Below are 25,957 nucleotides of genomic sequence, written 5' to 3'. Positions count from 1 at the left end.
AACACTCGCAGTCATTTCCGCTTTTCGTCCAAGCCGGAAACAGTCGATGTCCCGGCATGCTAAGCGAGCGCCCTAGTGACGTCACTGGGCGCTACGTGTACTGGGTTGTGTTTCAGGAAGCTGGGGCTGTCAGTGCAGTGGGCTCCTCAGCTGGGTCTCGGAGAGTGTCGCTTTCACCTCTCACAGGAACGGTAACTAGTGCTCTCTTAACTTTAATCATTTCTAATCGGTGTATGAAATACTGATACACGTGATCCAGACACGGGACATGTATATTACAAGGGTAAAATCTCTTTCATAGGGGTGCGTGCCTTTCTATAATGGACTGAGATTATATTTGCATGTATGGATTTGTCTTTACAGGCCATGTGCTGTTTAACCATCCCGAATCCATTATAGACAAGCATAACACATATCAAGTAGGCCTGACTGATAGACATGAACAATTGCTCTCTGCTTTTAGAAATAATTGTCCCCACCTTTCTAAACATGGTACATTCCCAGTGATGGGCTTCCTGGGACACAATACAAAATGTTCCCCCACAAAGTGACTGGCAACTTTAGATCAGCATCATCATCATTATTATTTATTTTACAAACAAAACAATTACAATATCATTAGATCAGCATCTTTAGTTGTTATACATAGACTGGGGTGTTTCCTCTGGGAGTGATAACAAGAGCCACTGAATGAGCAGAGGTTAAAGCCATGAACAGTGAAGCGAATGTGTACGAGACCTGGGATTATTGTAGAATTGTAACAAAAGGGGGAACATTAGCAATAGGTCTGGTCACCTATAACGACCGTAGGAGCATTTGCTGGCCAAAGGTAAAAAAACAAACATCTAATTGGTTGCTGTGGGTTACTGCTCCTGGGCACACTCTGAGCTGTTTATTACATAGAAAGCATATAGGAGATAAAACGTCATGAAGAACCTGTAATGCACTTTGACACATTTAAAAAAAAAAAAATCTTCCCAGAATATTTTATAGGCTGGAGTGACTGGATGTGTAACATAATAGCCAGAACAATACTTCCTGCTTTTCAGCTCTCTAACTCTGAGTTAGTCAGCGACTTGAAGGGGGGCCACATGGTACATATCTTTTCAGTGAGTTTGCAATTGATCCTCAGCATTCAGCTCAGATTCAAAAGCAAACAGTTTTGACCCATGTGCTCCCCTCAAGTCACTGATTGGTTACTACATGTATGTCGGCTGCGCACACTACTATTTATAAATTTTTGAAGTTTACTAAGCCTTATGCTGCGGTGTGTAAGATAAATATAATCAGATACAAAATGAGAATTTAAAGATCTTATTTTCCGCACACAGTAAATTACTTCATATAATTAATTAATGAATCCTCTGAATGCCGTAAATTGAATGAATTAATTGAGGTTTTTTCATTTCATCATACAAAAAAGTGATAAATACTATACAAAATTCATTCATAAATATACAATTAGTTCACCAAAATTCATGTGTAGATAGTCCATTTCATGTTGGCACCAATTTTTTTAAAAAACATTAATTTAAGCAGCTTTCTCATTAATTAAAATGATAGAGGCTTTAAGGAGAAAAAAATTAACACCTTATCTTATTCGGCATTCCTTATTTTTCAATTGATTTGTGTCCGAATTACTGAACAATGTTTTGTCAGAGGCACAGTACAGCACTTGTTTATTGCCCAAAGATAAAACTGTAACAATGTGTGCAGCTCGTATCCACTTTATTGCTACTAATACGGAGCAATGTAGCAAAGTGTAGGAAGGTATTCAAGCAACTTCAAGCTGTAAGTACAAAGAGCTGTGCCTTTCTGTGACAAAAACGCTGAAGTTCCAGACAATTAATAGCATAACCGGCTCATATATAATACATATGATATCAAGTTGCCTGTCATTCAGTTGCACGCCAAATATACTTTACCACCTTATCGGTGTAGTTTCTGTGGTGGTTAGATCACTAGCGGAACCATCTTGGCTGGCACTTCCAGAGCCGATCGTAGAAACCAAGGATCCCGGACTCTCGTTCCTCGTGTCTGTTATCCAATATTTTGAATGCACATTTATGATAGCATTAGTTTCCCCCACATGGCCAACGCGCGTTTCACCTTGAGCGGCTTCGTCAGGGCTTCATTGGTTACTGCCTTGGTGAAAACCAAGAGAGCTGCAAAGCAGGAAGTAGTGTTCTGGCTATTATGTTAGACATCCAGTCACTCCAGTCTTTATACATTACATTTATCTAACTATATTGAAAAGATTTTTTTATTTTGCACATTCTATCTATTTACCCAGTTTTTATTTTTACACTGAACAATTCATTTAAGATTTCAGTAGGGTAACAATGTGCATAATGCATGTAGTGCAGTGTGGTTTAAAAAAGTTATAATCCTCTCTTACAGGTGCAATGAATAGGGATTGTGCTCTTTTATTTTAATTCAGAAATGGTTTCTGTTATTTCTTGCACTAAACAGGGCAAAATCTGAAAGAAACTGAAGTCCTAGTCTACTTCCTGTTTGTTAGAACAAATTATCAGTCCACTAAAAAAGCCCTTGATTAAATGGACCACTGCTTATCTCACAGCTCAGGAAAGGAGGGGTTTGTTTATACAAAAACTTCTCAGTGGATTGCTGATAAAGTTTGTCTCTGTTCCTAACTGTAGAAAGTAGAATGTGAATATATTTTTCACAAAATAATCTAGTATATTTGGCACAGCCCCCTTCATTGAACTCATGCTAATAAAGGGGCATGCTGCCCATTTAAATATGGTGTACACATTCACACACACCACTGAACATGAAGCACTACTGTGGCTGGCACTTCTACCAAGCAGTTTATGGTTATTGATGATAACCTGTGTGTCATGAGCACTTCAATTAACTTGGGAACACCCCACTTTTGATTCACGGGTATTGGCATTCATTTTTTCCCAAGGTTAAGCCCTTTGTAACCAGTTGCTGAGCTTGTCTGTTATTCCTAATTGTGATGTAACCTATTCATTCCTGTGAATGACAAAAAGTTGAAACTGTTTAACTATGTTATATTCTTTGCATTTTTTTTTTTTAAATTGGAGCTGCCATATCGGCAGATTAGTCACAGACTGTAGAAGTGTTTATTGCTAAAATAGATTAGTTTACTATTCTTCACTTTTTTTGGTTTTTGGAGTCAGATGAATTCTGAAAAAACCTTCAGTCATATAAGGAGTTTAAAGCAGGGACAGAGTTTGGGGAATCTAAAGAACACTTGACTGCAAACATGCCCTCTGCAACATGGCAGCCAACATGCTGGAACTATGCCTTCCAAGAATGAGAAATAGCAGAGAAAGTGATCACTTAAACCCCGGTAGGGGGTTCAGGTTTGACTTTGCAGGTAGTTGCAGTGGTAAAAAGTTTTAATAACATGAGGTGTAGTTTCCCTTTAAACAAACTGTAGTTTGGATGCCTTGTATATCTATGACTGTTCTTGTACTGTCCATGTCTGTAATTTTCTTTGGAAAATAAATCTAGCCAATATATAACCATTTCATAGACCATTTCCCATTAGAATGAATGGAAACTGTATATTAGTAGAGGGAATTTTTAGGGTACAGTTGCCATTCTCACAAGAAATTCCTGTTGGTTATAATGGTAAGTGGTTGAGAGGATTTCTTTTTTTTTCATACAGAAGATGCTACCAACTACTTCAGTTAGCCCCAGGAGCCCAGACAATGGCATACTAAGCCCACGAGAAGCAGCCAGACACACAGCTGGAGCCAAACGCTACAAATACCTCCGGAGGCTCTTTCACTTTAAGCAGATGGACTTTGAGTTTGCTCTTTGGCAGATGCTTTATCTTTTTACTTCACCACAAAAAGTTTACAGAAACTTTCACTACAGAAAGCAGACGAAAGACCAGTGGGCAAGAGATGATCCAGCATTTTTGGTACTTTTGAGTATCTGGCTATGTGGTAAGTTAAGGCCAACAAATAAGTTCATGGGAGCATTCCCCATACTTGATGTGCTTAAAGGAACAGTACCACCAAAAAATGTAAGTGTTTTAAATTAATGAAAATATAATGTAGTGTTGCCCTGCACTGGTAAAACTGATCTGTTTGCTTCAGGAATACTACTACTATAGTTCATATAAACAAGCTGCTGTGGAGCAATGGCGGAAATTGAAAAACGCCTATATGGCACAGGTTAACTAATGGATAACAGATAACACCATTAGACAGACAGAGCTTATTTGCTATCTGCTGTGTAACCTGAGCCTTTTCTCCTTTGAATGGCTGACCCCATTGCTACACAGCAGCTTATTTATATAAACAATAGTAGTTTTCTTAAGCAAACACAGCAGTTTTACCAGTGCAGGGCAACACTGCATTATATTTTCATTACTTTAAAACACTTTTATTTTTTGACGTTATTGTTCCTTTAATATTAAGGTGGTGCTACTATAGGACGTGTGGCATTTTCTATAAAATAACCATATTACAAGCAAATAGCAGCTGTCACCCAGCGGCCATTTTCCCTCTGACACATTATCAGTAACATTGGCATCTGCAAACTGGACATGTATATTGTAAAGTTCATGCAATGCCGAATGCAGGTTATACAGGCACAACATACTTTGATATAAAGTTCTGCTGGGTTTAAGCATGGTTAAGGTGAGCTCAGGAGAGGTGTTAGGAGAAAAAAATAGGATCAGACAGCTAGAGTTTCTATGGGAGCCAGTAATGCTATCTTTTCATTGGCTGTTAGACTGGAGGTGTGTTTAGCAATCTGAGCTGAGAAGAACTGAGCATACTCATGCACCAACAGCCAAAATAAATCCCTGAGGGAAGGGGCAGAGTGGGTCACAGGAGGAGAAGGAATTCTAAGTGATTAAAGGAAACCTATACCTCCCGAACAATGTTGCTGTCTGTAAAAAGATATTGCATAAAACAGCTCATATGTTAAACCCTGCTTCATGCAAATAAGTCATTGTCATAATAATATACATTTTTAGTATTATGTGCCATTGGGTATCAAGAAAATTGCCATTTTTAAAAATAAGGGTCGCCCCTGGGACACTAGGATTCACGGTGCAAACAAACCATACTTGTTAAGTCACATGAGCCAATTTACAGACAGAGTTCTGTCTTTTGCTTCCAGATGTCTTCCTGTTACAGTTAGAGCTGTAGTATTTCTGGTCAGGTGATTTCTGGTCAGGTGATCAGAGTTCATCACGAAATGGTGGTTCAAGGCAAGAGATGTAAAAGGTCAATATTTACTTAAACATATAGACCAGTTTAGTAAGATTCTTTAAGGTGCCACTTAATTTGATATAAACTATCTGTTGCTTAAGTGTTCATTTTGGGGCTATAGTTTTTCTGCAGCCTTACTGTTAACCTTTAAACAACCAGAATGGCAGGTATCTAAAGATTTTAGAGAGGCTGATTACATTTTTGTGTGTGGGGGGGGGGGTTAAGTCCTTTGCATTTAGTTTGAGGTGAACACATGTATTGTTTTAAGGAATATTAGCATTGTGTATATATATAAATAAATTGTATTAGACATGCCATTTAATGCTTTTTCCTTTTTTTCTCCTGCAGTTTCTACTGTAGGTTTTGGATTTGTCCTGGACATGAGCTTTTTTGAGACCTTCAAACTGCTCCTTTGGGTTGTTTTTATAGATTGTGTTGGTGTTGGACTACTGATTGCAACATTAATGTGGTATGTTCTGCTCATTCTTTTCCCCCCCTCCTGGTTTTAAGAGTGTTTGTAGGTGTCTACCCTGCTAATGCAATGAAGCTGATTTTATTGTAAGCTCCTCAGCCGTACACTGGCTAGAAGAGAATCATAATGTCCATTTGTCTTTGTGGTGACACTGAGCGCAACAATGTAGCTTTTTAGCAAAGATGGAGTCGTGCTTTCAACTGCAAATATTTTACACTTCAGAACACGTACATTACCCTGTTTTCTTCTTTTCTCAGAATGGGGTCACTATTGTTAGTTTACTATTAGTTTAGTTGGTATGGACGTATCAGAACAAATATATCAAGTTATATTTCCATATCACTACTGTCCATTCGTAATTAGACAAGGAACACAATATTGGAAAAGAATCATCTGAATTATGCTCTGCTTCTAGCACAAGGCCTTTCATCATAAACCCAATGGGTAATACTTATATAATACACAAAAGCCATGAATATCTTGTAAATTATATCCTTATAAATGGTGAGTTCTGATGTCATCAGTTATAAACGGTGAGTTCTGATGTAATTTCTGTCACATGACTCCCTAAAACATGTGTATTATAATAAATAAAGTACCCCCAGTTGCAAAATATGAGGATATTCGAAGTTACCTTCGGCCTCGTGTTTTTATATGGTCATGAAACTCCTTGGTAACTTATAATATCCTTATATTTTACAAGAGGGGGTACTTTATTCACTATATCTTACAGCACTGGGGTCATGGGTTTGATTTCAGCCAGGGCAGTAACTACAAGGAGTTGTATGTTCTCCCAGTGCTTGTCTGGGGTTTTTCCCACACTCCAAAACCATCCAGGCATGTTCATTGGCTCCTGATAAAATTGATAGAGACTTTACGTTGTAAGGGGCTGATGTGAATGATGAATAATATCTCAACCCGTATCAGAGCTATATAAATAAAGGATAACAACATATCATTTGATATGTATTTTATCTTGTGCCAGGTTTGTTTCTAACAAGTATATGGTCAAGCGCCAGGGGAAGGATTATGATGTAGAGTGGGGCTATACGTTTGATGTCCACTTGAATGCCTTTTATCCTCTTCTGGTCATCCTGCATTTCATCCAGCTATTTTTTATCAACCGTGAGTACATCCCTTACTGAAGTTTCTCATTGAAAAATGCTGTTTTTGTCCAGCTAATAACGTTCTTTTTTTTCCTTCAGATGTGATCTTATCAGGTTGGTTTATTGGTTACTTTGTTGGAAATACAATATGGCTGATTGCAATTGGCTACTACATCTATATCACATTCCTTGGATACAGCGGTAAGCATTTGGGTGCTGGAATCTTTTATACTTTGATATCCCTTTCATATGAGCCCATGGAAAGGATGAAGCCCACTTAGATATCATTCTACATAAAGATTTCACTGCACATCTAGCAAACAAAGGCATCCAGAAAAGGGGTTATTGCATTATTTTGCGTAGCTCCATTGAACCCTTGCAGGGCAAACATTCTACTGTTCCACCAAGATCTCTGAATAAACGAAGGGCCCTTTAGTACCGTTATTCATTGAAGGCTATTTGTTATACAGGGATGGGATCCATTTTCCGGAAACCCCTTATCCAGAAAGCTCGGAATTATGGAAAGGCCAACTCCCATAGACTTCATTTTATCCAAATAATTCAAATTTTTAAGAATGATTTCCTTTTTCTCTGTAATAATAAAACAGTACCTTGAACTTGATCCAAACTAATATATAATTAATCCGTATTGGAAGCAAAACCAGCCTATTGGGTTTATTTAATGTTTACATGATTTTCTAGTAGACTTAAGGTATGAAGATCCAGATTAAGAAAACATCTGTTATCCAGAAAACCCCAGGTCACAAGAATTCTGGATAACCGTTCCCATAACTGCACTGTAATACTGTGTGCTCCATCTGTAGTAGTGGTGCCAAGTGTTCCAAATGTAACTATTAAACAGAGGAAAGCAAGGGTTTTAATTAAACTGAAGGAATTACTAAAATACCATCCCTCTGAGATTTTTTAGAGGATTTTACAGTCTGCCCAGAACAGATTCCTTGTAGCTTCCCAGTTTTGTTTTGCATATCAAATAAGTGCACTAACATCACTCTTATGGAGCATCTTGGTATCTTCTGGTACCGTTATTCCTCAGACAGATAACATCACCAAATCGATTATTAGCTTTCATGACTCACCCACTACTCCTAGTGGCCTGAATAATGACAACCAGTCATGATCAGAATTTTTATACATAACCTCAAGGTGAATAGGGTGTTCATTGCTTGAATATTTCAGGAACCAAACATGTGGGGAAACTTGCTTTTGTATTCTTTGTGTTGCTCCTCTATTTAAGCTTTCTCTTTATTACCGCCCTGAACAGTAACACCAAAGCGTTTTAAAGGAATGACAATATAACGAACTGTTGTCCTGCACTGGTAAAACGGGTGTGTTTGCTTCAGAAACACTATTATAGTTTATATAAATAAGCTGCTGTGTAGCCACTTCACTTTTCCTGCAATGGTGGTGCTGGTCCTCCATAGACCCCGACAAGGTCCCTCAGTAACAGCAGTAAATTCATGGCTCCGCACACACTCTATATAGCTGCAGTCGGGGACGTGGCCCCTCTTTTTATTAATATTTCACCACAAAGATCTCCCCGATTGTAGATCTATAGTGTGTGTGCGGATTACTGCTAGCCATGGGGGCAGCCATTCAAGCATAGGACAGAATCCCATTGTATACTATAAATCTTTATTATCTTCTGTGTATCCTGTGCCTTTTCTCCTTTTTCAGCTTTGAATGGCTGCTCCCATGGCTACACAGCTTGTTTATATATAAACTATAGTAGTGTTTCTGAAGCAAACACACCAGATGTACAGGGGCAGGGAATCCGTACATTAGATTTAATACATTTTAATTTTTTATTGTTACTGTTCCTTTAAAGGGGTGGTTCACCTTCAAATACTAGTTGTTTTCAGATACAGTAGATCCCCAGAAATAACTACTTTTTCCAAGGACTTTCTATGTGTGACCATTTTTCTAATTTTGATGTATAAAGTTTCATTTTTCACCTTCTGAAGCAGCTCTGGGAGGGGGGGTCGCGACCCTGTAAACTGTTCTAAATTGGTACATTTAGTTGATACATTTCTTATCTTTGTCCCTGCTGAGCAGAATCTCTGGGTTTCATTACAGGCAGCTGTTAGAATTGATACAATAGTTGCTAAAACTCCAGAGATGCTGCTGAAAAATGAATCAACTCAATGTTGCAAAACTGTAACAGTTTTGAGTTTGCGCCTGAATTACTGAGCTGCCAGACTCAAACACCAGAGACACGAACATTCAACTTTAAACTTAGATTTTGGAAGAACAGTAAAAAATAAATAATGGAAGTAATTGAAATAAGTCTTTATTTCTGGGGAGAAATCTAAAAACAACTGAATTGACAAAAGTGTTTGGAAGGTGAACAACCCCTTTAAGTCAGTGGTCCCCCAACTAGTGGCTCGTGAGAAGCATGTTTCTCTTCGATCCCCTGAATGTTGCTCCCCGTGGCCTAAAATCATGTGCTTTTTTTTTTTTTTAATTACTGGCTTGGAGGCAAGTTTTGGTTGCATAAAAAACAGGTGAACTACCAAAATGAGCCTCCTGTAGGGTGATAGTCATATAGGGGCTACCTAATGGCCAATCTCAGCCCTTATTCAGCACCCCAGGGATATCTTTCATGCTTGCGTTGCTCCCCAATTCCTTTTAAATCCGAACTTTGATCCCTGGTAAAAAAGGTTGGGGGACTGCTGCTTTAAGTGAATCTTGTAGCTACAAGCATTTTCTTTTGCTGGTTGCTTAAAGGGCAACGATCATGAAAAATACTATGAGCTTCATCCCATTGTATAGTATCTGTTATCCAGAATGCTCAGGATCTGGAAAAGGGATCTTCCTGTAATTTTGATCTCTATACCTTAAGTTTGCTGAAAATTGTTTAAACATCAAGGGGCAGATTTATTAAGGGTCGAATTGTGAATTATCCAAACGCGATTCAAATTTTAATTCTAATTTCGAGATTTATCAAACTCTGCCCCTTTAAAAATTCAAATTTGAATATTCGTCACCTAAAACCTACCGAGTTCATGTATAAGTCAATGGGAGAAGTCCAGGCACTAGCCTTCCTGACAAATCAAGTTTAGTTAAATTCGATTCCAGTTTTCGAGACTGTAAAATTTGTGAGAGTTTATTTTATTTTTTATTAAATAACCCCCCCCAATCGAATTTTGAGTATATTCAAATTTAATAGAGTAAAAAAAAAAACTCACATGAATTTGAAATTCAACCTTTGATAAATGTACCTCTAAATAAATATGGATCAAGAAGCTTAGCTAGGATCAAGTACAAGGTACTGTTGTAGTATTACAATATTTTGGAGCAGGACTCTGAGGATGAAGGGGCTTTCCCCCGAAACGTTGCATCACTTACAATTAATAAACATGCAGGGTTTATGCTGCTTGTAACAGCCTTGTTGTGCCTGATCATTCCACTTGGAGGTTGCCGATTCTTCGGGAGACACTGAGCACCAGGCGGAACCGTAGATGTAAGGGTCAGGGTGTGCTGGGGACTAATTTGAGGTTCTAGGGAAGCCAGTCCAAATCTAATGCACTAGATATAAAGAAAGATGTATATTCTACTTAAGTTGTGTGCAGTCACAGGAAGCATTGCTTTAGCGATATGTACACCAGTCACTGGTTTCTGATCAGAAAAGCAGCATGTTATTCTGTCTGTTTAATCCTGAACTAAATCAATCCTGTTTGTCTTCTTAGCTCTTCCGTTCCTGAAAAACACAGTGATCCTTCTGTACCCATTTGCGGCTTTGGCTCTTCTGTACGTACTTTCCTTAGCTTTGGGCTGGAACTTTACAGAAAAGCTCTGTTTGTTTTACAAGTACAGAGTCAGGTAAAACTCTGTTGGGCTGGACAGTTACTGATCTTGTACACATTGTAAATATTTTTGTTGTAGATAAAGGCGGTGATTTAAATATCAAAGTGTCTCGTATGCTTGCATTTTACTGCACGGATTGTGAGTTCCTATTCCGGATTGTTTTTTTTTTTTTTTTAATTCTTGAAATTCTTTAACTGTTTACTTAATTTCTAGTAAGTCATTCCACAAACATTCTTATTGAACATCACACGTCCTTTACATTTACGGTACATTCTGTTCAGTACTGCCTTCCATTTTTATGGAGAGTGTAATGGAGCATTGTAATCTAAGTTCTGGAGGGAATTTTTATAGCATCATACCCCCTGACTATGCTGGCTTCCATCTTTATTATCTGCACAGCACATGCGCAGTATCCTTCCCTTTATTATATTGGGAAATGCATGAAATGAATGGATGCAGTTTCAAAGGGGATAATGTGGAAACTAGGTTTTGCTGTGTATATTTGCAAATTGATGGTGGTGATGGTAAGGTTGTCAGGAAATAGACTGAAATTGGAGTTGAAGTGAAATAAACATTTATGGCAAATTGTCATCTAACGCCAAATTCACAAATGTCTCAACTCTGGTTAATGCAAGCAAAAAAAAAAAAAAAATGGAGTCAGTTATGGTAAATTTTATTTGTTCTGTCAGATTTAGTGATTTTTAAATGGTACGCCAAAATCATAAATATGGTGCCCAAAAATAAAGGAAATTACCTCCAAATTGTGTACAAATGCCTTCTATGGAACACCCCTGAATAAGGAAAAACTTACCCTGTAGATAAGCGAAAATGCATTTGAATGTGAAAAAATTGCATTTTTAAAACAAATGGCAACATTTTGAGTGAAAAGGGGTGTGCACTTATAAATCATGTCCAAGTGAAATATTTCCCACAATCCAGCTGGCAGGATTTAAAGCAAGAATCTTATTATACAGTAAATAACAAAACCCTAGTCATTTTCCCCATTTGTTAAGATACCATATTCACAATAAGAATATAATGGGTTAAAAGGTTAATAGCATGCCCTGAAAATCCTACACATAAATGGAAAGGGTAATTTTCCAGGTGCTTATTTAGTATTCAAGCCTATAGCCCACCTTTACCAATATCACAACCTGTGGAAATAACTGCAATTCCATTTCTTTGCCTGTAAGCCCCGAAAAAATGACACCCATAGACTTATACGTCATATAAAAAAAGACACGTCAAAACAATTTCGCCGCGCGACAATTTTTTTGATGCCCATAGACTTTAATGGGCGTCTGCGACATTTCGTCGGTGGCGAATTTTTAACGAAACGGGTCAAATTCGCCCATCCCTTAACCATCATACCATTACTTTCCATCCTTAAAGGAGAACTAATGATTAACGAAAAAGTAGAGAAAAAATGTTACAAATGATGTTTTTAGATTCTGTACCAGCTCAAGGCAACAACAGTCCTTTAACCATAACAACCTGTGCCTCCAAATGCACCTCTAGTGATCCCCCATCTTCTTTACTGCCGATTTACAGCACATTCTCTGTGCTATCAGTTCCCTGAGCTTAGGGGCTAACTCTCAATATACAGAATAGAGTTACGTAACTAGAGGGGGGTGGGCCCTGGCACAGGACGTGCAGCACGGCCCCCCCCCCCGTACCCCCGGAATTCTACCAGAGTCAGTGGCGCGCGAGCGGCCCTGGCCCAATCGCACCCTCTGCTCCCCCCGTAGTTACGCCACTGACAGAAGATAGAAATTAAAGGAAAACTATACCCCCCCCAAATTATAAAAATATAATGCATAAAACAGCTCATGTGTAAAACCCTGCTTCATGTAAATAAACCATTTTCATAACAATTTTTTAGTAGTATGTGCCATTGGGTAATCATAAATAGAAAATTGCCATTTTAAAAAAAGAAGGGCCACCCCTTGGGATCATAGGATTCACGGTGCACACAAACACCATACACAAGAGCCAATTAACAGACTGAGTTCTGTCTTTTGCTTCAACATTTCTTTCTGCTGTAGTATTTCTGGTCAGGTGATCTCTGAGGCAGCACACAGACCATCACAAAATGGTGGTTCAAGGCAAGAGATGTAAAAGGGCAATATTTACTTAAATATATAGACCAGTTTAGTAATATTCTTTAATATGCCACTTAATATGATGTAAACTGTTGCTTAAGTATTCATTTTGGGGGGTATAGTTTTCCTTTAATGTCACAATACAGGGCTGATTAGTAATTAATTCAGATTTACATTACATGGCAGTTAAGAAACCAGTGTATATCAGAATTAAACAGTCCTGTAGCATCATCTTCTGTGATATGTGAACCTCATGTTTTGGTAAAACCCCTAACCTTAGCTTCTCAACAGCTCTTCTGAGCATGCCACAGATACTCCTAACAAAATCCAAGATGGTAACCCCCTGTCCACAACTTTGAAGGCCTGAATCTTTACTGTTACAGTATATGACATAAGGCATTTCTGCACATATTTGTTTTAGGGTTTAGTTCTCCTTTAAGACTATAGTATGTTAGCAACCTACAATGCTTACCCATCCTCTACTGAATCCAGTAAGCCACTTCTCTCCTTAGCTATGCTATTCATCATTTTATCTTTGCTATTCAGCCTCTCCAAATGCCTGGAAACTATCCCACCAATAAGCTCTGAAGGGAACACAGCTATAACACACTATAGTCCTTTCTACCAGACAATAAGGTCCATAGCAACATCAGTTACCAATCGAACACCTTAGGGGCCACTTGCTATAACTGAAGTGTAGGCTGTGCATAAGTAAACCAACCCGTAGCCCTATCCCGTGTGAGAGGAGCAGCTGCTGGGAAGCCCAATGGACTTTCCATCCAAATAATAAACTGGGAAATTATTTTTAGAAAAAAGTAAAACTTTATTTTTAAACCAAAGGGCAAGTGTTTTTATTTTTTACTAAATATGTAGACTGGTTAGAATAAGCAAGAAAGGAACAAGCAGGTCCCTGCAGCAATCGGGTGCTTTCAACCAAAGAGGTTGCTTTATAATAGTTAATCACTTTTAGAAAATACCAGACATTTTTGCTGAGATTTTGTTTGGGGACATAAAAGCAGAGCAAAGGTAAAAGTTCATTAGCTGCATCATTAAAGCAACATGAAACGCTGTGCAGTAATTAGCTGCCTTGTGAATAGAAATGATCTAGCACAACGGAACAGCACATCCAACTTGCAGAGCGGAATTGAAAAAAAGGCAGTAAATCATTTATAATAAGTGTACTTATAAACAATGCCTGGTTTAGGCACTTTTAACTCAATGCAGAATAGATTCACAAAGGAAGTAATAAAACCAAAAGCACAAATTATTTACTGACCTCCAATGTAAAAGAATGTGAACATTTGGAAGCTTTGTATTTTAACTTAAGAGGAACTATCGTGAAAATTAAAATTTAATATAAGCTTCAGCATACTGAAATAAGAAACGTTCTAAATACAATTAAAAATTCTGTACTGTTTCTGAAATCAAGTTTATGTTCACTATTCCTCTCTCAGCATCTGTTTCTCTTCATTCTGTCTTCATGGGAGTTGAGTGTCGAATGAATGATCCAATATATCTTATAGGGGGGGGGTCCCTTTCCTAGCAGATGTATTAGAGCTCACTCAAATAATTGATTCCAGTACAAACAAAATCTAACAAAATAACTGCCTTTTGCACAAATCTTACATGTAGAGAGACAGGATTTCTGGTGAGCTCGAATACATGTTCTAGGCAAACAATATAAAAAATATATTGGATCATTCCTCTTACACCCAACTGCTGCACGAAGAGAGAATGAAGAGAAACAGATGCCAAGAGAGGAATCGTGAAGATAAACTTGATTATTTCAGAAACTGTACAGAATTTTTAGTCAATTGTATTTAGAAAGTTTCTTATTTAAGTATGTCAAAGCTAATTTCATTTTCATGATAGTTCCCCTTTAATGGTAAGCACAAAAATGTAACTTTCCTAAGATTTATTGGCATTAGAAGTGACCACTTGACTGACTACCCTCAATGTGACACTGTCCTGCAAAGCAAAGGTATTGATTGATTTGCCCCGAGACACATAGAAAACCTTGCACGTTTAACAGGGCAATTTTGAGCCAACAAGGACAATAGAAAACGTCTGGCACAGAGGGCATTTCCTCCAATGGTGTATTTCAGCTGCAAAGAGGCTTCATCTTTCTAATCTGCCCCTGCCAACCACCAATGACAGCAATGGGATAACTCTGGACAACTCTTAGAAGAGGTCCTCTGTCTGAGAACGCTATAAAGCACATTTTAGGAAGGGAACCACTACTGATGGTTGTCACTGAAGTCATTGGGATATAGCAGGGCTGTTTTTGGATGTTCCTATACTGGAAGAGAAGACAATATCTCTGGGTCTGAACTTTAGGATCTTGTTTGCAGTCACAGTCAAAGCTCAGAACACTATTGATGGAAATAACAGAATGGTACAAGTCCTTTTTTACAATAACTCTTAAAGCAGAAGGAAAGGCTAAAATTAAGTAAGCTTTATCAGAATGGTTATGTAAATACTAGGGATGCAACGAATCCACTATTTGGGATACGGCCCAACCCCCGAATCCTTCGAGAAAGATTCGGGCAAATACCGAACCAAATTTGCAAATGCAAATTAGGGGTGGGAAGAAGAAAATATTGTAACTTCCTTGTTTTGTGACAAAAGTCACCCAATTTCCCTTCTCATCCCTAATTTGCATATGCAAATTAGAATTCAGATTCGCTTCAGCTGGGCAGAAGGATTTGGCAGAATCCGAATCCTGCTGAAAAAGGCCGAATCCTGAATTCGGTGCATCCCTAGTAAATACACCAGTAAACCCTCAAAGTAATGCTGCTTTGAGTCCTCTGTCAAAAGAAACACTGCATTTCTTTCCTTCTATTGTGTACACATGGGCTTTTGTGTATCAGACTTCCTGTTTTCAGCTTAAACCTCCAGGGCTAGGGCTTGAGCAACCTCAGTTTGCTTGCCTCTCCCCCTCTTTCCTCCTCTTCCTGTTGATCCCAGAGCTATGAGTGAGCATGACGTGATGTCACACCAAGCCAATATGGCAGCTGCTATCCTAAACAACCAGATAAAGCTTTGAGAGGGGTTTACTCCTGTATGGTGAAGCATTCTACAGAATAAACATAGTCTTATAGCTTGCACTATTGTGGCTAATCTATTGACAATAATCTGCCTCAGTAGCATTCCTTCTTCTTTAAGGGATAAGATTCCTTTGTTGAAAGCAGAAAACTGGGAATGTGCTATTCTAAATTTCAATGTTTTGCTCGCCAAAAAACCCCACAAAAAAGGTACAGTAAAGCATAAATGTTATGGGACCAGAGCCTGTACTCCCATAGCAAGGAAAATAGGAAACCCATATCAATGACATAACATGTCAAATATAATTAAAGAAACATATCAATCAAATATATTACTGCACATTTCAAATTTCTAAGCCATAATAAATAATCTGTATAAGATGGTTGTATCCATATATCTATATTAATATATTTTATATTTCCCTGATCTACAAAATCTGTATCATAATAAAAGCAAAATAGAACTGGAATATTGGTTCTTGCACAAAAAGCATTTGGGGATTTTTTCTTCAATTCTCATGGAATGTATATGTACATATTTCATGATAGTAATTTAAAAAAAAAAAATCTATATATGTTGAATAAAAAATTGTTTACGCCTATGATATGGGTTGTTTGTGTCAGGTAAACGAAATCACATTGTTTCCATTGGAGTTTCACAAGAGCAGGTGTAATCCTAGCTACAGTAGATCTCACAGAGGTAGAGTCCAAACAACGGGATGATATGGAGGTGCATGCAGACGTCCCTAATAGGCAGTGACAAGGACTGGGAATTGGCTGCTTTTTGACAGTTCTGGAATTATCTTCATTTTTGGGATATCAGTCTGCAGGATTCCTTTTAATATGGATCTAGAAAAACAATAAGAAAGTCATGTGACAGATTCATGGAATTCAAGAAAAAGATGGGCCTTGTCAATGAAAGGAAAATACCAACCTCATTCAGAATGATCCAAACAGCAGAGTTATGTAAAACTGAAAGCCGAAATGCAGAAATGGGGTTTAAATTAGAGTTCACTGTCCCCTCTGCTAAGCCGTCTTCAAATTTTCCTTGGAATACAAACACAGGCAATCAGCGTACATAATAAAACTCATTTTCTATGCATGCCCTTCCTTTATTGCACCATCCTCACTTACTGCCAGGTCAGTTCTCTTGTCAAAGGGCTTTAAATGAATTTAAATGGAGCTGTAAGCACTGCATTAACTAGAGAGCACTAAATTCATCTTATCTGCAGTGTCTGTGTCAGTATTTACATCAATGTGTAGTTTCTAATGCGGAGGTACAGAGGGAGCACATTGTGGTGCTGTTAAAGGGCATGGGCAATTAGCAAAGTGAAGTCCCAACTATACAGCACTGCAGTGCAACTGTTCTTTGGTTAGGACCCCATTATAAAACTTATAGAAATAAAAGCACTCATAATAAATGACCCATGGTGGCCCCAGAGTTCAATAAATGACAAATTGCTCAGCTTATACGGAAAGCCACGTGCTAATGTGACAGTGGGAAAGATGTACTAAGCAAATGTATAAAACCATTCTGAGATATACATTGTATTTGCCCATCACCACCACAAATGATACGAATGATAATGTGAAGGTAGTAGAATAAGAAGGTGTAGAATTGTACCTATTCTAAAGAAGCCATCCGGCAAGCGGTTTTCTTTGGTGTCACTCCTCAGTTCCACAATGTCTTTCTAAGACAGATGGAAAGAAAACAGTCAAAATTATTATACTTGACCCACTTCTGCTCCCCATTACCAAGGACACTTTTTTTTTTTTTAAAAACGTGATGAAAAGAAATATTGAGTAACATGGATCAGATTGCCATTCTTAGAGCTGAACCATTCTACTCACTGGTTGGGTTAGGTATAGAGAAAACAGTAGACATGGCTAAATACAGCCAGCACGTTATATCCACATACCCGGTAAGGAAGGACATCGACTGTTGTGTTCCATAACTGATCTCCTGGATGATCAGGGTTCCCGCTGCGAAAAAGATATCTAAAACCAAAACAGATACTTGTATATTTAAGTTTGGCAGAGCTATGCATTGGCATCTTAGGGCAGATTTAGTTAGGTAAGCACAGTACATTCATGCATTACTGGTCCCATGGCCTAATAAGTATATTGCAGATTATTCGTTTGGCAACACAAGTGGAGTGCCAAACTGGGCAATGCAAGGCCAAGTGTATTGTTTAGCAGCTGCCCCAGCAACTAGATCAGAGAGTACAATATTTTTCATTCTGACAAAGTGAATATCCCATAAAACATGCCAGTGGCTAACGAGATGTTACAGAGCCACATTCATTTTAGGGCCCCAAACATATTAAGAGATTGTCCTGTTCTACCGATATATATTGAAATTGCTCATTATTTGGGCCTCATGGGCCCCCCTATACCTCCTGAGCCCCCCTGCAACTGCAGGGTCTGCTTCCTCTGTAGTTATCCCCCTGAAACTTGCACAGTTCATTGTATACAGTCTGCAGTAAGCCTTGTTGCTGGGGTTTAAAACAGGTATGGGACCCGTTATCCAGAATGTTTTCCAGATAACTGATCTTTCCATAATTTGGATCTTCATATCTTAAGTCTACCAGAAAATCAAGTAAACTATTAATAACCCCATCAGGCTGTTTTGCTGCCAAAAGGGATTAATTATATCTTAGTTTGAATCAAATAGTAGGAAGCTACTGTTTTATTATTACAGAGAAAAGGGAGATCATGTTTTAATATTTGGATAAAACGGAGCCTATGGGAGACTGTAATTCGGAGCTTTCAGGACAACGCATTTCCTGATAATGGATCCCATACCTGTACATCAATAGTGTATGGATACATGTAAAAATTACATCTAGAGGCCCATACATTAGCACTCTCATTTTAGAGTAATTGGTGGTTTTCTAAACCATGATTAAACTCATTTCCTCTAAAACCATGAATGCAATGAAAATTATTAAAAGGTCTCATTGTAAAAAGCACAAACAAAAATATCCGCGGAGTGATTTAAAAAAAAACAAAAAAACATCCATATGTCTCTGCCATTGACTTGTAAAAGAATTCGGCAGGTTTTAGGTGACAAATATTCGAATTAGAACGGTTTCCATGGTCAAGTTGTGATACATCTCACATTCAAATTTACATTTGAGTTGGTGCTTTAAAATCAGATTTTGTGAGTTTTCACACAAAAAATTTGAATGTACCATTCGAACCTTAATAAATCTGCCCCTTAAAGATGACGGAGTTTATTTTGCACCTGGCTATATAAAGGGATAATAATCATATCATGATGTGGCTGGGAGACATGTGGATGTAATGCAGAGCACACATTTTATGGAAACATTCGGTCACACACTTCCTGGAATATCTTCTGCAAAGGCAATTTTATTTCCAGGAGTTCTTGCCCAGTCAAAGATTCCCTTTCAAGAATAATCTATAAGAACAATGAATCTTTCATATTAAAAAAACATGCTGATGCATTGCCTTCTTGTCATCAGATCACTAAGGCCACCGGGAATCAGAAGCTGAAATGGAACATGGATGTCTTTATTGCTGGGAGACCCGATTCCTTTCTCTGCATGTGTGCACAGTGCTATAGTTAGTTATAGTTATAGTTACTTTAGCACTGTGCACACATAGGCCAAAGAATTCACTTTTGTTCTTTATGGCTTCCTATTAAATGTTTGAAGAAATCTAAAATGCACCTTTGGCTCAGGATAAAACACTGCAGATTCATAATGCAGACAGGATTGCCATGCATCAGCATTTTTCTAATACATCAGATTAATTGTATAGCCATTAAGGCTGAAAGGGCTTTTCTTTAAATAGGCACAGCTGTAATTTAAATGTTCTGCTAGAGCATTGTACAGGCAGGTATGCTTGGGTGCCTATGGGCATGTACCAACTGTATGGGGCCCATAAATGCAGAAGCTCTAAAAAGGAATATTTGGTATGGTTCAGTGCACCAAAAGAACAGTTAGTTTGTAATGGCAGATCTGGGTGCCCATAATTAAAGGGGAACTATTATAAAAATGTAATATAAACCTTATCATACTGAAATAAGACGTTTTCTAACTATAATCACTTAAAAGTTCTGAACGGTTTCTGAAATATTCAAGTTATTCTTCACCATCCCCCCCCTCTCAGCATCTCTCTCTCTTCATGCAGGAGTTGGGAGTCTGATTTTGAATCAGTTATATCCAGTATATCTTTTAGGGGGGTCCTTTTGCCTAGAAGATGCATTAGAGCTCACTAGCACCAGAAGTCTCTACATGCAGAACTTGTGCCAAATCAGTTATTTAGTTAGATTGTGTTTGTTATGGAAGCAGCTATTTGAGTGAACTCTTAACACATCTGCTAGGAAAGGAAGCCCCCCTATAAGATATATTGGATATCTGACACCCAACTCCTGCATGAAGAGAAAATGAAGAGAAACAGATGCTGAGAGAGGAATAGTGAAGATAAACTTCATTATTTCAGAAACAATACAGAATTTTTAATGAATTGTTTTTACAAAGTTTTATCAAAATTTCATTTTTGCTATATACTATATACTTCCCTATCATATGTGTATTCTGATTGAAGACACATTCTACTAAATATATACTAAACATCTGATCCACAGAGCACACCCTCTATCTACTGGCTAAGCACATCACATTCCCACAGTGATGAGCAGTTTAGTCCAGCACTTGTGCAAATGTGGCACTTTTAAACAGAGAGTTAAAATGAAGGTGCCACTGAGAGAGTTGCATGTGTGTGCATCATATACATCTATTGCAGAGAGCAGTGTGCACCCCCAAATTACAGCTTACAGCTCCCTGCAGTACTATGTGAGAGAATCATACAACTTATGCAGTGTTTAAAAGTAATCACAATAAATTTAAAGGGGTTGTTCATCTTTAATTTAACGGTTAGTATGATATAGAGAGTTATATTCTAAAAAAAGATTGCAGTTGGTTTTCATTTTTTCTTTGAGGTATTTAGCTTTTTATTCAGCAGCTTTCCAGTTTGCAATTTCAGCAATCTGGTGACTAGGGTCCAAATTGCCCTAGCAACCATGAAATTGATTTGAATAAGAGACTGGAATATGAATAGGAGAGACCTGAATAGAAAGATGAGTTATGATCAATAACAATGAATTAGTAGCCTTACAGAGCATTTGTTTTTATGTGGGTCAGTGACCCAAAGCTGAAGTCAGAAGGCAAATAATTCAAAAACTACAAAAATAAAAAAATGAATGTCAATTGAAAAGTTGCTTATAATTAACCAACCATTCTATAACATACAAAGAGGCATATTTATCAAGGGTCGAATTTCGAATTCAAAAAACTTCAAATTAGAAATTAAAAAGACCAACCGAAATTAAGTCGAAGTTTTTTTTGGTAGAATAGGTCTGTATTTGGTGGAATCAGAATCGTAGAATCGAAGGAAATTGCGCATTCAATTCAAAGTTCCCCCCCAAAAAACTTCAAAGTCCACCAATTGACTCCAAATATGTTCTAGGAGGTCCCCCCATAGGTTAAAACAGCAATTCGGCAGGTTTTAGATGGCGGTCGAAGACGAATTTTTAAAGAGACAGCACATGATAAATCTCGATATTCTAATTTTTTTCAAATTCGAATCGACTTTAGACTATTCCCTAGTCGAAGTACACAAAAAATAGCACAAAATTCGAATTTTTTTCCATTCGAAAATTCACCTCGACCTTTGATAAATCTGCCCCTAAAAGATAACAAAGGGATGGTTTGCCTTTCTAACACAGGCTTTTATATAAACACAGAACAAATAGCTGGAATATATAAGGAACATTCACAATTCCCCAGGAAGTGTTTTAAGTGAAGAAAAAAAAAAAAAAGAGGTTGCAAATTGCAGGAGGCTCAGACCTGTAAGGACAGTGCTGGGGTGCTCCTTCTGTTGCTGCTCTTTGCATGATTTTGCCTTAATTTTCTCTTTGTAGACTGATTAAACTCATTTGCTGGTTGACTGCCATTGATAACAGAACTAGAGCGGTTTAGCAAGTAAACAGGCCCCAAGGCTACACTGCTTATACATACTCATCATGCACATTTCTGCTATCACACGATTAATGTAAATTACATTTTATATTATATCATGAATAAATGTTAAGGTCAGTTTTAAAGCATGAAATAAGTATTCAACGTATCCCCTAACAGAACCAATGTCACAATAACACGTTCCTGTCACTTACTACTTACTAAATGCTGTGTTGTAAAAGCAGAGAAAAGCCTTGTTTAGATACATATATTCTGGTTCCATTATCTCCTATGGCTGGCACCTGCAATCTTTTATTCAGTATACAAATGTTAGACAGCAGGGAGCTGCACAGAACAACCAGCCAGCAGGAGACAACATAACAACTCACCTTTCTATATTCACTGGCTTGTCAAACTTAAATAGAATGTAGTCTCCAGCAACGGGTGTAATGGCCCAGAAAAAATCCTCTCCCAAGTAAGTCTTTTCCAGTGTGTGGCCTTGATAGACTTTTAAGGAAGTGGAGACTTCAGCAGGTGGGTTCACATGAATTTTATGCAGCAATGGTTTCAGGAAATCTTTATCCTAATTTGATAGGAAACATGAAGGTCAGTGATTCAAGGAAAATTATTTCAAAACACAGAATGAGCAGAACACATTGCTAATTTATATACTACATTATCAATGTCGAGCAGACATTAAAGCCAGAACCGGATAATGAACAGTGCATCCTGTAACCTATTACAATGCTGCTGAAAAATGGCTATTTATAACCTTTAGGCATCACAATTTCAACATCATTATACCAAGTACATTTATATTTCCAAAGTAGAAGAATTAAGCTAAAATGCTGACAACCAACATCTAACTGGTTTAGTGAGTAAATGTGAAAAACATCTGTTGCCCCAAATCATGCAAGGAGATATATATAGATATATAGTAATATATCTTCAGTATCTGCACTCCAAGCAATCTCAGGGGTGCACGGCCAATTCTCAATCATATAATCAAAATTTGGAATAAAGCATTCCTGGGCCAGCACTTCCCTTAGTAAAACAAGTGTTTTTATTTCATTTTACACACATCACAGTGCTCCAACGTTTCGGCCCCTCTTGGGACCTTTCTCAAGGAAAGGGAAAGGGACCTTGAGAAAGGTCCCAATACTCTGTCACTTACTGTAAGTTTCTGTATTTTCCCTGCTAAGGACGAATGGAGTCCAACATGCTGGAAAAGGGAAGGACGGAAACGGATTCGCAGATTGGACTTCTGTCTGTCGCAATGTTTCTTAAAATAGAAATAATAAAGCATTACCAAATACAGAAACGGTTCAATATACTAGAATTATTATTGTTTATTTGGTCAATGTTAAAACTGCTGCAAGACTTGAAACCCAGAGGATGTGAATGTACTGCGCACAGGTCTTTAATAATGAAACCTGACTGCCGGTAAGTTTAAATTATCCATTAGGTGCTGTAGGCACTTGCCCAGGGCTTCCACACACACACAGGGACTTCTGCTAGATGGCTAGTGGAAAATGATAGCATTCAGCTACAAGTGCTATTTCCCGGGTTTGTTCCTGTACACAAGTGAAGTGTGCAGTGTATAGAGATCCCTTTATAACTACAGGTGTGGGACCCATTAACCAGAATGCTCGAAACCTGGTGTTTTCTGGATAACAGATATTTCTGTAATTTGGATCTTCATACCTTAAGTCTACTAGAGAATCATGTAAACATTAAATAAACCCAACTGGTTGGTTTTGCTTCAAATAAGGATTAATTATATCTTAAAGGGGAATTCAACCTGTGGACAAAAAAACCTGTAGCCGCCACCCCACATAGACCCCCCTACCTCCTCCCCCGAGGCTAACTACCCCTGCCATGAGGGGTAAGTAGGTATTTCCCAGTAGTTAGCCTGGGGAATCCCTTACTTTGTCAAAAGGGTTTTCACTGAGGGAGTCTATAGTGACTATAACAGTGACCATGACATGCAAATGTCAGGAGCATGCTCAGATTGTAGCACTGCCTCGAGTATTTTACCCAGAATTCCTTGTTTTAGTAAACTCCTCCACTAGAAGTATCATGAGATTTCCTTATCTTGTCCCCTGCTGGTGATGTCATTATGCAAATGAAGGGCACACACTAACTTCCACTGAATTTCTACTGAACAGCAGGTAACACAGAGGTTTGGCTGATTTGAAAATAGCTTAGAAGGGTTGCAACCAAGGAATTTCAACTGAGCATGTGTGAGATTTCAGAGCTGTTGTTGGCTGTGAAGATATAGGTAGAAGGAGCCAGTGAAATCCAAGATGCCTGCCTCAGCTAGAACTGCAGTGGAGATAGGGGAGATCTTGCAGAAGGAATAGTGAGCTGATGATTTACATTATACAAACAATTCTAACGGTAAAAAAAAAAAGGTCAGATTTCTTGAAATTTCACAGTGTATTTACTTAGTAAATGATTTTATTTATGATTGGCGCCCTTTAATTTGGATCAAGGACAAGGTACTGTTTTGTTATTACAGAGAAAAAGGAAACCATTTTTAAAAATTTGGATAAAATCTATGGGAGATGGCCTTTCTGTAATTTGGAGCTTTCTGGATAACAGGTTTCCAGATAATGGGTCCCATACCTGTACAACAAATGCAATGTGGTTTCCACAGTTGGGAAAATAGGTTTTAAAAAAAAAAAAAAATTCTAAGCACAATCATTATTTTGCACAGACTTTAATTTCTGCCTTTGATCTTACAACCCATCTTGTTACCAGACAACACAGCGTGTGGCATTGATCAAAGAGCAAAACGAAAACCTACAATGTGCAGTGTGGTTCTGGTCATCCAGCACCATAGTGATTATTCTGCATGCAATATAGATATGGATACACGCAGTTACATCAAACAAATAAGGTGCACTGTGATTGTACTTACTGCATCTTTTTCAGGGTTACAAACTTTCACCCACAATATATGGTCCAGAAGCCAGTCAATGGGTTTTTCCTTATAAAACATCAATATAAACTCAACAATTAGTGTAATATCTGGGGCCTGAAACATTTTACCTGAAAAACAAGAAGCAAAACGATCATTGAACTATTTCTTGAATGCAGTAAAAAGCTCACAAATAAAACTGGCAGTGCAAGAGGCATACCATATCAAGTGAAAACTCCCCCCATCCACTGAATGGAAAGGCCACAGAGGGATGCTGAACAGTGGGAGAGAGCATAATAGACTGTTGAAGTTGGGGCAGGAGTGGAAGAGATAAGTCGTAGGCAAAATGCATGGAGGTGCACAGAGAAAGATAAGACATTGGGTAGGGAGGAGAGAGAACAGAGATATTAGGGAAGAAGTGGGAAAGAAAAAGCATAGAGATGGAGGGAACAGGAAGAAAGGAAAGTGCCAATAACAAGGAAGAACAGAATGGGATGGGGAATTGGCCTTTTTTTTTTATAATTGAGTCATGTTACAGGTGCTTGAATAAATACATGTGAAGTAACCACCCCAGCTTTGCTTTGGGGGTAACATTAAGTTATTATTATTCTCCATGGTTTTGTGCTCTACCATATATACATAAGTTTATATAAGTTATACAAGTTTTGAAATTGATAAAAGCATTATTATTAATTCTCACTCCGGCGTCTGTGCTTTTAAAGGAACAGTAACGTCAAAAAATAAAAGTGTTTTAAAGTAATGAAAATATAATGCAGTTTTGCCCTGCACTGGTAAAACTGGTGTGTTTGCTTAAGAAACACTACTATTGTTTATATAAATAAGCTGCTGTATAGCAATGGGGGCAGCCATTCAAAGGAGAAAAGGCGCAGGTTACACAGCAGATAGCAAATAAGCTCTGTCTGTCTAATGGTGTTATCTGTTATCCATTTGTTAACCTGTGCCATATAGCCGTTTTTCAATTTCCGCCATTGCTCCACAGCATCTTGTTTATATGAACTATAGTAGTGTTTCTGAAGCAAACAGATCAGATTTACCAGTGCAGGGCAACACTTGCATGATATTGTCATTACTTTAAAACACTTTCATTTTTTGGTGTTACTGTTCCTTTAACCAAAGGGTTATAAACTGTAGAAATACAGTCATAGCATTTTAATGCTACATAAACGAGGGACCAAGACAAGGTATTGTTCATTCTGTGCTTAACATGACCTAGGCAGAGCAAATGTATAACCAGAGATGTATCTGCCAATCATCC

At 38.0% G+C, this 25,957-nt stretch overlaps 2 protein-coding genes across 4 annotated transcripts in view; one reads left to right on the top strand and one right to left on the bottom strand.

Moving 5' to 3' along the window:
- The first annotated feature begins 56 nt into the window (after nucleotides 1–56).
- Nucleotides 57–11,279, top strand: unc50.L (unc-50 homolog L homeolog). 2 transcript variants are annotated; one of them, XM_018245016.2, is made up of 6 exons: nucleotides 57–191; nucleotides 3,665–3,944; nucleotides 5,571–5,691; nucleotides 6,680–6,819; nucleotides 6,900–7,001; nucleotides 10,508–11,279. In XM_018245016.2, exons 1-6 carry the CDS (start codon nucleotides 57–59, stop codon nucleotides 10,642–10,644), a joined length of 915 nt encoding a protein of 304 aa, XP_018100505.1. In that variant the 3' UTR covers nucleotides 10,645–11,279. The 2 variants fall into 2 exon arrangements, with proteins under 2 accessions (XP_018100505.1, NP_001085372.1); NM_001091903.1 differs by having other exon boundaries at nucleotides 159–191; nucleotides 3,662–3,944; nucleotides 10,508–10,729.
- A 4,302-nt stretch (nucleotides 11,280–15,581) lies between these two features.
- Nucleotides 15,582–25,957, bottom strand: part of mgat4a.L (alpha-1,3-mannosyl-glycoprotein 4-beta-N-acetylglucosaminyltransferase A L homeolog) — a 48,160-nt gene continuing 37,784 nt past the window's right edge. For both annotated transcript variants that reach the window (XM_018245027.2, XM_018245026.2), the window contains exons 10-16: nucleotides 24,682–24,812; nucleotides 22,933–23,040; nucleotides 22,148–22,341; nucleotides 17,691–17,769; nucleotides 17,396–17,462; nucleotides 16,706–16,818; nucleotides 15,582–16,620 (exon numbers count right to left, since the gene is read on the bottom strand). In XM_018245027.2, the coding sequence (XP_018100516.1) occupies nucleotides 16,591–16,620; nucleotides 16,706–16,818; nucleotides 17,396–17,462; nucleotides 17,691–17,769; nucleotides 22,148–22,341; nucleotides 22,933–23,040; nucleotides 24,682–24,812 (722 nt within the window). In that variant the 3' untranslated portion in view covers nucleotides 15,582–16,590. The remainder of the gene's footprint in view (nucleotides 16,621–16,705; nucleotides 16,819–17,395; nucleotides 17,463–17,690; nucleotides 17,770–22,147; nucleotides 22,342–22,932; nucleotides 23,041–24,681; nucleotides 24,813–25,957) is intronic.

Source organism: Xenopus laevis, chromosome 2L, assembly GCF_017654675.1.
Source record: "Xenopus laevis strain J_2021 chromosome 2L, Xenopus_laevis_v10.1, whole genome shotgun sequence".
NCBI classification, from domain to species: Eukaryota; Metazoa; Chordata; class Amphibia; order Anura; family Pipidae; genus Xenopus; species Xenopus laevis.
The sequence above is the reverse complement of the archived record's forward strand: the minus strand, read 5'-3'. Positions and strand labels throughout refer to the sequence as shown.